We start from the raw sequence: 12,470 nt of genomic DNA on the forward strand, positions 1-12,470 counted from the left end.
TATGAGAGCGATATTGACGCAGGTGTGATATGCGAGCTTGAGCGAACAGCCTGAACAAAGCAAGGGTACGAGCTGGTTTTCAAGTGGAAAAAAATTGACATTCGGGAGCATTATCGTTGAACATATTTCAGCTGTAAACAATGTTCAATGACGAACAAATCGGAGCGATATTCACGCAGGTTTTCTTATTGACAAATTGCAAAACATTTCAAATAGTTCTCAAGACGTCATTTTTTTTTCATAAATCGCCGAATAACTCGTGGATTTTCACAAATATCTGCTGCCATCAAATCATTGATGTTTAAAAAAAAAATGAACAGTCGAGTGTTCAAAATGAGTTCAAATGAAAGAAAAGTTTTATTATGTTTTTTCATCATTGTTGCTACGAACACGATCCATTTTGGTAAGTCCAAGCTAAAAAAATTGTCCATGAGATCAAGTAAGCTACGTCAACTTATATCTGTACTGAATCGTTTTCATTCACAGCTTTAGGCCTGTACGAACCTTTGTATTTAAGAAAATCAGTTTTAACCAATAAGTATACTCTGATATATGATGTAATACGTGACGTCACAGACCAAAGACTCTTCGTGATAGACTATCTCCATCACGATGTATTATTAGCATGCCCGTTGAACCAAATTTCCGCTCCTTTTAAAATACAAGAAAGTGCACAAAAAGAAGAAAAATTCGCTGTCGCTCCTTATTGCGAAATACCAATCAAATCGCATGTTTACAAGGTCAAGCCCGACTACACATATGGTCTAAACGCCATTGGATTTCCGGTAAGAATTTTAACATCGTAGCATCAGCAAAAGATATGTATTTTTTAAGTACCTATAAAATCCTTTCTCACCATCCAAGAATTGGCTTCTCCGAGGTCCTGATTATCCTCGGTGTTAATCTCAAACAATATTTTGAGTACCTACCTATTGTATGTATATTAGGGCGGGTCGAAAAAAAACGTAGCTCTCGGAATTTTCTGAAATTCACATATGTGATTCCTTTTGAGTTGAAACAACCCCAAAAAAATTTTAGCCCTCCGCGGCACCATGGGGCTGAGCCACGTGGCCTCAAAGTGGGGCCATTTTAGCTAAAAATTCACGTTTTTCAGGTTTAAAGCTCAAAAATCGATTTTTAAAATTTACGGGTAGCACTCAATTTGTAGAGTTTGAGATGCTGAATCTCCCTGTGGAGTTCGTTTTTTTTCTCGGTGGTCCTTACGTCCGCGCCAAGTCCTTGAAAGTACAAAAATTACTGATTTTAATGTGTCAGAAAAACGTTTCCGCGAATTTATGCCCAAATGGTGTTTTGTAGGGGGACATATCAATGTAGTAAGTTGTATAAATGTAGTCGAGAGTTTAAATTTAGAGTCATCAATATGCACTCAGATCGCTGATAGGGTACACGATTCAACTTTTGTACAACATTTTAGGATTTCGTCAATTTGAAAATTTCATCAGATTGCTTCTACCTACTTTTTTCATGTTTTCAAAAGAATTTTCATTTCATTTTTTAAAAACTCAATTTTGAATGACATATGTATCTTGGAAGTATACAAAACCTTTTTTGAAAAATGTGAAAATACTTAATTCAAAAATATGAAAAAATGATAGACCATCGAAAAAGGACAAAAATCGAAAATAAATTGATAAGCATCAACGCGATGCCTATTAAAGTGGAATAGAAAAAGGATTTTTGTGGTCTTTGAGTTTTTTTTTATTTTTTCTAGTCGGGGAGCCCACTTAAGGATAAATTGCACCCCCCCGTCGATCCTCCAGGACAACTTTTTTCTTAAAGGGGGAGTCCTAAGGAACATTTCTAGCTCTTGTACTCAAAAAAAAAAGTGGCTCTACTTACAAAATGGCGGCCATTTTGATTGACAGGTCAGTCGAAATCGCAGATTTTGCGTTCCAACATAGGACTTGCACACCATTTTTCAAACTGTACAAAGGTAGATCGAAAGATCAGGCACAAATTTATCACCTGTCAAAATTTCAAGAGCTAAAGTGCGTTTTTCGATTTTTGGTGAATTTTTGAAAATCAAATTTAGGCCAAAAATGAGGGGAAAAATCAAAATTTTACGGAATCGACCAAGAAAGCTGAAATTTGAGATACACCCTATTTTCGACATGCCAAATCGATTGGAAACTGTTTCAAACCGTTTTGAGCAGTTCTGGAGCCTCCAGCAGATTTTTGAAACTCGAAATTCCCACAACATTTCACCCAAATAGAGTTGAAAAGCTGAAATGTATTCTGCAAACTAATTTCAATACGCTACGAAGTCAACTGCAGGGGAAATTTCAAGTCGTTTTGGAGCATCCAGCGATTTTTTAAAAATAACTGGAGCTTCCAGTAAATTTTTGAAACTTTAAATTTCCTAAAAATTTCATCAAACGGAGATAGAAAGTCAAAATTCATTCTGCAAACTAATTTTAATACGCTACGAAGTCGTCTGCTGGTGGATTTCAAGTCGTTTTGGAGCATCCAGCCACTTTTTGAGAGGACTTATGGTGTTTTTTGGAAAATTAAAATTTCAAAGAAGTAGCTGGAAGCTTCAAAACCATTTAAAACCACCATGTAGTCGACTTCATATTTTATTTAAATTAGTTTGCAAAGTAAATTTCAGCTTGCCAACTCCATTTGGTAAAGTGTTGCGGGAATTTCAAATTTCAAAAATCAACTGGAGGCTCCAGTAACTTTCAAAAAGGCGCTGAAGGCTCCAAAATGATTTGAACCCACCTGAAGTCGTCTTCAGAGGGTGTTAAAATTGGAGCGTAGAGTAAATTTCAGCTTTCCATCTCCATTTGATGAAATGTTGTGAAAATTTAAAATTTCAAAAATCTGATGGAGGCTCCAGGAATTTTCAAAAGGTCGCCGGAGGCTCCAAAACGACTTGAAATCCCCCTGCAGTTGACTTCGTAGCGTATTGAAATTAGTTTGCAGAATGCATTTCAGCTTTTCAACTCTATTTTGGTGAAATGTTGTGGGAATTACGAGTTTCAAAAATCTGCTGGAGGCTCCAGAACTGCTCAAAACGGTTTGAAACAGTTTCCAATCGATTTGGCATGTCGAAAATAGGGTGTATCCCAAATTTCAGCTTTTTTGGTCAATTTGGTAAAATTTTGATTGTTTTTCCTCATTTTTGGCCTAAATTTGATTTTCAAAAATTCACCAAAAATCGAAAAACGCACTTTAACACTTGAAATTTTGACAGGTGATAAATTTGTGCTTGATCTTTCGATCTACCTTTGTACAGTTTGAAAAATTTTGTGCAAGTCCCATGTTGGAACGCAAAATCTGCGATTTCGACTGACCTGTCAATCAAAATGGCCGCCATTTTGTAAGTAGGGCCACTTTTTTTTTGAGTACAAGGGCTAGAAATGTTCCTTAGGACTCCCCCTTTAAGAAAAAAGTTGTCCCGGAGGATCGACGGGGGGGGGATGCAATTTATCCTTAAGTGGGCTCCCCGACTATTCAGGTTAATTCGTACTTTGAATTTTGAAAATAAAAACTGTTTTTTTTTGGCTCAATTTTGACAATTTTTATGACACTTTCTGCAGTTTTGACAAATCATCTGTAATAGTGAGAGTGAGAGAGACTAGTTATCAGTGGGATTATGATATTAATTGAGTATGAGAGAAATTCCTATAATTTTGTGTTAGGCTAATTCTAAGAAATATTCGCTATGAAAGGAAATATTTCTCAGAGGCCTGCTTAGCTCAAGATGGAGAGACTTTAGTCAATCAAACTACACTATTCACTTAAAACAATCCTTTCGTTACCTTTTAGATTATGAAATGATAACTCAAGGAGCATTTATGTACAATTATTTTAATCAAGAAATATATACAAAAATGAGCAGATTAATACCAAATAATTTACAAAGAGTCAAAACATAAATTATTCTGTGTTGCCATGAGATTCGATGGCGTCAGCCTAACCAGCCAAGATTAGGCGGCAAGATTACAACACACGCGAGCTAGCAAGCTAGGCTCAGAAGATTGGTTTAGGGGGATAAATTAAAGTACATATATAAGTGAAATAAAACAGCTTCTTAGGTACAAATAGATCAATTGATAGATGATTAACACATCGTCATCTACCAATTAATACAATTACGTAAAATATAGTAATAACGTAATTAGATAAATTAAGGGTGCACGTAACCCTAAATAAAAGGATACACGATTACCTAGGTTGGTCTGAGTACGCTTCTGTTTAGAATATTCACATTGCCTGCCTCTCCCTGGTGACCCCAATAATAGTCGCTTCGGCAGGTCTGGGTCGGAGTTCCATTTTTGTAGAGACAAAGGACAGATTTCCGGATAAATCTGTCCAGTGACTAAAAAAGTACCACAATCTTACGCGGGAAATTAACGAAGATTGTGTTATATAAAATAGTACCATGTCCGTACGCAGGAAATTAACAACGAGACACGTTATAAGTCCAAAATCACCATCTACAGATGGGTACTTCAATGTTTGGTTTCCAGAGAGCCTAGGCAGGGCTCCCTGGTCACCTATTTAGCTGGTTAGGTGAGCTTAAGAGAAACTACCGCGGACTAAGTACTCGAAAAGACTGATTTTTCTAGAGAATACAAAGCTGGAGCTGAACCTCTGCTTCGACAGAATTGTCGCACAATAGCCTTGATCACGCCCCTACAGTAAGATTCGCATAATCTTGCCTAAGGCCGGCAAGATCATAAAACTACGTTGAGGAGAAATTACGAGAAGACCACGTATAGGTGGTCAGGGCATATCCGCTCATCACACATCTTTCAATTTTAAGAATTTCCGATTAATTCTTGGTAGGTACTTTTCAATAAACAAGCAGTCTGTGCAAAATTTTACACAAATGAGACATTTTCTCAAATTTTTGTCGTTTTTTGATTGTCTTTTCATTTTTTTATATTTTTGAACGATTTTCACATTTTTCAAAAAAGGTCTTGTATACTTCCAAGATACATATGTCATTCAAAATTGAATTTTTAAAAAATGAAATGAAAATTCTTTTGAAAACATGAAAAAAGTAGGTAGAACCCAGCTGGCAAAGAATTAGCTGCGCTACTAGAAGCGTATGGTAGCACCGCTACTATTACTAACACATTCAAAAATTTTCAAGTAAAATACACTTTACTTTGCAATGTTGTAGTATGAGAAGTGGCGGTGAAATTGGCAGTGTATAGCTGTGCTCACTACCATGGCGTAAATATGCCATGCTACCGTTGCGCTACTAGCAGTGCAGCGATCTCTGCTGCTATTCACCCAGCTAGAAGCATTGTTGCTAATCATGCTGCTAGCGGCAAAAACAGGTGCGTTTAGCAGCACTCACCACCAAAGAAAAAAAAGACTTGCTATGGTAGCGCAACTAGTAGTGCAGCTTTCTACGCTCCCACTCACGCTATGGTAGCGAATGCCGCTTTGCGCTACCAATCACACAGCTAGCAGCGCGAATAGAAGCGTACAGCGGCATCGCACCTCTATAGAATTTGGTGGCATCCGCAGTAGCGCAACTAGTAGTGCAGTTATCTACGCTCCCACTCACGCCATGGTAGCAAATGCCGCTTTGCGCTACTAATCACACAGCTAGCAGTGCAAATAGATGCGCATTGCAGCACTCACTGCCAAATAAAACATTTGTGAAAAAAACGTGTTTTAAACATATTTTGAAGGTATTTTGTGATGAAAAACACAATTTTACAATTGAAAGACCGATTTTTCTTCTTTATCAGGTAAATGATGAAAATTGACGAATATTTGCAACGTAGTTATGTTTCTCGTAATCAAAAATGCAGTGGCATAGCCAAGCGTGGAAGGAAGGGGGCCATGGTCCCTCAGGCCCCTCTTGCAAGCAAAAGTTTGAAATAAAACACGCAAAAATTGACGTTTTTTTTGTTTTTTAGATCAATTTTTTCGAAAAATTTTCACTTTTGCTTCATTCAAGTACTAATTTTTCCTTCATTTTTACAAAATCATTTTACATTACGAAAGGTTTTCTAAAAGGTACCTCTATGTTTGATTTTTCATGCCTAAAAATTTGGTTTTGTCCCTCCCCTTGAGAGAATCCTCGCTAGGCCACTACAAAAATGTATGAAATAAATCAAAAAAATTGAAAAATCATAAAAACCCTAGAAAAGTTTGCGTACTGCCCTAGTATTACTAACAAAAAAATTATAGGCTGTCAATTATAGGTCACTACACCCAGTTGATATCCTCGTATAATTAATTTTTTACACATAGACAGACAACAGACAGTGTCTGTTTCAGATTTTGTTGAAATACTTGCAGTAGGTAAGATGTAAAGGGGAAGGAGCACAGGCATGCTAAGTATATAGAAAACATGTGAAAGAAACAATAGGTTGAAATCGTATTGTTTTCAGTCAGGTAAAGGTATTGTACAATGTACAGGTATGTTGCAATGTTATATTCGGGAAGAAGACTTTAAAATATGTCAGAGGAAAGAAGATCGGCCTGCTTGTAAAATATCAGCAAATGACTTTTTGTTGATTGCTTGAATAAACTTTGACGCCATTACAATTTTTCCAGCTGAAAAGGGTAGCGAGATTCTAGTATAACTGTTTTGTTCACTTTGTACTTTGACGTGCCAGAAATTTAAAAACACATCGCCGACCCCATTACTGTATGGTTTAATTTTATATAGAATTTTATCGTTGTTCTAATAGTAGGCTTACTACATTTTTTTAAATTTACAAAAGTCTTCCTTGAGGAAATCACAATTACAAATTTACGAGCTGAAAAAGGTAGAGAGAAGACCATGTTTTGTGCATTTAGGAGTAAAAAATGTGAAAAAATGCTCCAACAAATTGTGCTTATTATACTAGTTTTCATGGATTTTTGAAACTGGTGCCGAGATGACATATTCTTGAAGACCAAGTTTCCAAACAGATTTTTTTTTGAGGGGAAATTTTTTTTCTAGAAATCACAATCCAACTCAAAAAATTACCCCTGAAATTATGACCCACCAAGTAATCGTTGGTAGCGGATCCTTTCTTCCAAATTTATATCACTCGAGTAACTTGACTTTCATTTTTCTAAATTTGGAATTTCTAAAAAAACAGCAGTTCAAGTTCAAAAAATTAAAAAAATTATTTTCTACAATCAAAACTGATCAAGTAAAGCTTTCCATGTTGATGAATTTTCAACATTTTTTCTTTGCTTCGCTTGAATTGACTCAAATAATACAAAGAATCCCAAGGTCTAAAGTAGGTATCACTTTTTACCATCAAAAATGCTGTTTTTCAGTTTACGCAGTCATAAATTTTCAACAGCTGTAGTCCTCGTTTTGCTCAAATGGAGTGATTTTTTTTTCAAAATTCTCGCATTTTTAGGAAATATTGGCCTGAAATTGAAAAATTTCAACATTGAAAAAACATTTTTTTGCATCGAAAATAAGGTTAATGCTGTTTTGCATTTTAGATTATAAATTTTCAAAAACCCCCGCAAGTCAGAAAAATCAACTTTTTATATCAAAATTAATGTTGTACTTAAGTATTACTTTAAGAATCAACTTATAAATTTTCCAGGATGAAATAATTATTCAAAAATTTTCAAAAACATTACCAAATCAATAGAAAAATTCAAAATTTAAAAATACCTATTGTTTTTTTTTGTTGAATCCACCGATTTTTTTTATGGTCCAAGACTGAGAACAAAAATGACTCAAAGTAGGTATAGGTAGGTACCTAAGTTAACAATTGTTTTTTTTAATGAAGTTTCTGAGAGTCACAAATGAATAAAATGAACAAAAAATGGAGGAAAAATGAGAAAAAAATTGGGGGTAAGTTTTCAAACGCTCTGGGGATCTCAGTAGGTACCTACCCCTAATCCTTGAATTATTATTGTCATATTGGCAAGCAGAATATTGTACCTAATATTTTTCAACTTATTATTTTTGACAACATACCTAATAATTACGAAAATTAGGAGTTCCAAGTTTGAATTTATACATACCTAGGCATATTCATTTCAGATTTTCATAAATATTCAGTTAGGTAAGGTGTTAGGGATAGTTTGTAAGATCAAAAGATTACCTAACTAAATTCAATTTCAACTGATACATCAATTTTTTTAAACAAGGAAAACAACCATACTCACCATAACTCAATGTTTAAGAAAATTTGAAATACATACCTGCCTACCTATAATTTCAACAGGAATGTGAAAATTTGCCCTATATTCTGTACAACATGATGATATTAATGATAATAAATCATCATGTTTACGTAAATAACAAAAAATAATAATAATACTTAGAAGTTGAAATGCCTATTATTCTCATTTTGTTTGCCATGGCAAAAAATACTACATACAACTTGGTAACTGTGTACTACCTATACATATACTTCAGAAGTGCTCTGTGTTAGATATAATAGTTCTTTAGCATGTTACAGTTCCATTTTCGAGTCAAACAGAGAAGTTAAGCAGCATCGGGCCTGGCTGGAGCTTGGATGGGTGACCGCTCGAATTTATATCCTGTAGAATAGAATAGTCCAGTGTCTTGTCTGTATACATACGAAGAGCTGAGGTTTAAATGATTGTATGGGAAATGTACGAGCTCCCCTCTATACCACTTATAAACTGGTTTTTATTGTATATTTTTTTTTCATTGTTCCTTTAAAAAATGGTAGTGTGCACACCCATATGACACTAATAGCGCTCCTAGCAGCATACTTGGCTGCACCATAGCAGTGCAAACAGAAGCATAATTAGCAGCGCAGCTATGAAACTAGTTCGCGTGCTTCCATTCGTGCTCCTGGCAGTGCATGCACCCAATGCTTCTAGCAGCGCATCTAGTAGCGCAATAGCAGCACAAATGGTAGCAAACATAGCGGTACAGCTATGAAAGCAGTTCGCGCGCCGCCATCCATGCTTCAGCAGCATGAATAGCAGCATATCTTACAAATTAGCAGCACTTTGCCAGCTGGGAAGCAATCTGATGAAATTTTCAAATTGATGAAATCCTAAAATGTTGTACAAAAGTTGAATCGTGTACCCTATCAGCGATCTGAGTGCATATTGATGACTCTAAATTTAAACTCTCGACTACATTTATACAACTTACTACATTGATATGTCCCCCTACAAAACACCATTTGGGCATAAATTCGCGGAAACGTTTTTCTGACACCTTAAAATCAGCAATTTTTGTACTTTCAAGGACTTGGCGCGGACGTAAGCGACCACCGAGAAAAAAAACGAACTTCCCATGAAGATTCAGCATCTCAAACTCTACAAATTGAGTGCTACCCGTAAATTTTAAAAATCGATTTTTGAGCTTTAAACCTGAAAAACGTGAATTTTTAGTTAAAATGGCCCAACTTTGAGGCCACGTGGCTCAGCCCCATGGTGCCGCGGGGGGCTAAAAATTTTTTTGGGGTGGTTTCAACTCAAAAGGAACCACATATGTGAATTTCAGAAAATTCCGAGACCTACGTTTTTTTTCGACCCGCCCTAATGTATATCTACCCACCTACTTAATGTTAAAAATTGAAGAAAGCTGTGCCAAGGGCGAGTTTTGAACATCTGTGTGAAATATAATTTCGTTTGCTCCTCCAAGTATGTATACTTATTGAAACTGGAATTTGTTCAGGTTACTGCACCGGACCCAAATAAAGAGCCAAGTCATCACTACGCTGATGTACCCGAAGTAAGACATACAATTTTCAACACAATTTTGATTCTTCCCATATGCAACTTCAACTTTAAATAATTGACGGATCGAATTCACACAGTACATTGCGATAGTCAATTTGATTGATTTCACATTTGACGAGTCGCTACATCGAGTTAAAATGGTAGAATATCGTCTAGCAGCTGGTAAATTTTTGAAACCAGAAATCAGTTATAACGACGAAGAATACCAAAAAGACGAAGATATGTTTGGATACGACGTCGACCAATTATATTCTAAAGTTGGGTTTTTTGCATATCTGGCTATAGTTTAATCCTCCACCTGCTTCAACATTGCTGAACTAATTTATTTTGTAATTTCATTAGACGAAATTGCCTTTTGTCAAAGTTCAACTAGCCCCCGAAGATGATTTTTTCTTCGACAATTGGAAATCCGCATCACGACACAATGTCATAACTGCTCCGATGAGACGTGAGCTGCTACATGAGTGGCAAGCTTTAGAAATATTTATACGAAAAGTGACTCAGGTATGGTATACATAATTTTCTGTTTTTTGTAACCAGTCACGAATATTCTACCAAAAGGTAAGCACACAACTTTGATGAGGAAACATTTTTTTTTTTTTTTGCAGTTTATCGATGAGGTTAACGTGAAGACAGGAGTCTTTGGCACGCTCCCACAATCCCAATTCAATCGTAAGATGCACTTACACGATGGAAAACATCCCATTCCCAAGTATTTTTGGAAAGCAATTCACATAAAAGTTTTCTCAATCACTTCTATGTACACCCAGGGAATATTATTCGTAATGCATAACGTCGATTCGATAGCCACATCGAAGGTGGAAAAAATCTGTCCCAAAGATGAAGTCTCATTATCGAACCTAGGATGGGAATTTTCACCTGATAAACGATTCAGATCATCGATATACGGTTGCATTTTGAATGTAACCAACGGTAATGTTTTTCAAGAAAAATTTTATACAGACTACGAACTGCTCAATTTGCACACTGTACCAGTAAATGAAATCGACAGTAATGGCAATCCGACTAATTTTCGAATACTAGACGTGATAAATGAAATACAGAAATTGAAGCAAGCCACAGATGAATTTGCAGCAAAACAGGTCGAAGCGTTGAAGTATTCGACGAATAATAAGTGAAATAAATGTTCAAAATGTAAATTGAATAAGAATCATTGTATAATAACGAATAAAATTTAAGAAATCGGTTTCACAAAACAGAATAAAAATTTGTAAATTTTTGGGCTGCTTTTCTTGATTTTTTGAAATTGGTGCGACAATGACTTCAAAAAAAAAAAATGAAACAATTGCACTCGAAAATATGTTCCCAGTTTCATAAATGATATTTTTTTACATTTTGGCTCGATCAGTGTGAAATATTGGAGAGGAAAAAATTTTCAAAATACGAATTCAAAATCGTCGGGATTGCACCCCCCTCCCTCCGTCGATCCTCCGGGCAAATTTTTTTCTCCAAGGGGGAGTCCTAAGGAACATTTCTAGACCTTGCCCTCAAAAAAAAAAAAAAAAGGTGGCACTACTTACAAAATGGCGTGCATTTTGATTGACAGGTTAGCCGAAATCACAAATTTAGCGTTCCAACATTGCACTTGCACGAAATTTTTTAAACCATACGAAAGTAAATCGAAAGAATAGGCAAAAATTTATCACCTGTCAAAATTTCAAGAGCTAAAGTGCCTTTTTCGCTTTTTGGTGAATTTTTAAAAATCAAATTTTGGCCAAAAATGAGGGAAAAAATCAAAATTTTACCGAATTGACCCAGAAAGCTGAAATTTGGGATATAGGTACCCTATTTTCGACATGCCAAATCAATTGGAAACTGTTTCAAACAGTTTTGAGCAGTTCTGGAGCCACCAGTAGATTTTTGAAACTTGAAATTTCCCAAAATTTCATCAAATGGAGATGGAAAGCCGAAATTCATTCTGCGAAATAATTTTAATACGTTACGAAGTCGACTGCGGGTGGATTTTAAGTCGTTTTGGAGCCTCCAGTAGATTTTTGAAATTTCAAATTCCCACAACATTTTATCAAATGGAGTTAGCAAACTGAAATTTTTACTTCGCAAACTTCAACTTTCCAAAAAACGCCATAATACATTTCAAAATGTCGCTGGAGGCTCCAAAACGACTTGAAACCCAGCAGTAGTCAACTTCTTAGCGGATTGAAATTAGTTTGCAGAATGAATTTCGGCTTTCCATCTCCATTTGATAAAATTTTGTGGGAATTTTGAGTTTTAAAAATCGGCTGGAGGCTCCAGAACTGCTCAAAACGTGTTGAAACAGTTTCCAATCGATTTGGCATGTCAAAAATAGGGTATATCCAAAATTTCAGCTTTCTTGGTCAATTTGGTAAAATTTTGATTTTTTCCCTCATTTTGGCCAAAATTTGATTTTCAATAATTCACCAAAAATCGAAAAAGGCATTTTAGCACTTGAAATTTTGACAGGTGATAAATTTCTGCCTGCTCTTTCGATCTATCTTTGTACGGTTTAAAAATTTTTATGCTAGTCCTATGTTGGAAAGCAAAATCTGCGTTTTAGGCTGACCTGTCAATCAAAATAACCACCATTTTGTAAGTAGGGCCGCCTTTTTTTTTTAGGACAAGAGCTAGAAATGTTCTTTAGGACTCCCCCTTTAAGAAAAAAGTTGTCCCGGTGGATCTACGGGGGGGGGGGGGGTCAATAGATCCTTATGCGGGCTCCTGACCATAATACATAGATATTTGTATGACCCAAAAATAAATAATTTGCAAATTTTCTACCTAGATTTTGATAA

General features: G+C 35.7%; 1 protein-coding gene across 1 annotated transcript; it reads left to right on the top strand.

The window, feature by feature from the left end:
• The first annotated feature begins 190 nt into the window (after nucleotides 1-190).
• On the top strand, nucleotides 191-10,878 carry LOC135848787 (uncharacterized). Its single transcript, XM_065368788.1, has 6 exons — nucleotides 191-403; nucleotides 487-785; nucleotides 9,614-9,670; nucleotides 9,756-9,935; nucleotides 10,021-10,182; nucleotides 10,287-10,878. Exons 1-6 carry the CDS (start codon nucleotides 298-300, stop codon nucleotides 10,815-10,817), a joined length of 1,335 nt encoding a protein of 444 aa, XP_065224860.1. The 5' UTR covers nucleotides 191-297; the 3' UTR covers nucleotides 10,818-10,878.
• The last annotated feature ends 1,592 nt before the right edge of the window (nucleotides 10,879-12,470 follow it).

The sequence above is a fragment of the Planococcus citri genome, chromosome 5 (genome assembly GCF_950023065.1).
Source record: "Planococcus citri chromosome 5, ihPlaCitr1.1, whole genome shotgun sequence".
NCBI classification, from domain to species: domain Eukaryota; kingdom Metazoa; phylum Arthropoda; class Insecta; order Hemiptera; family Pseudococcidae; genus Planococcus; species Planococcus citri.

Bases quoted from the DNA above. Each gene is read 5' to 3' on its own strand.
- LOC135848787 (XM_065368788.1), top strand. From the start codon at position 298: ATGTTTAAAAAAAAAATGAACAGTCGAGTGTTCAAAATGAGTTCAAAT. The intron at 786-9,613 runs GTAAGAATTTTA...GAATTTGTTCAG, and splicing joins TAAACGCCATTGGATTTCCG to GTTACTGCACCGGACCCAAA. The intron at 10,183-10,286 runs GTATGGTATACA...TTTTTTTTGCAG, and splicing joins TTATACGAAAAGTGACTCAG to TTTATCGATGAGGTTAACGT.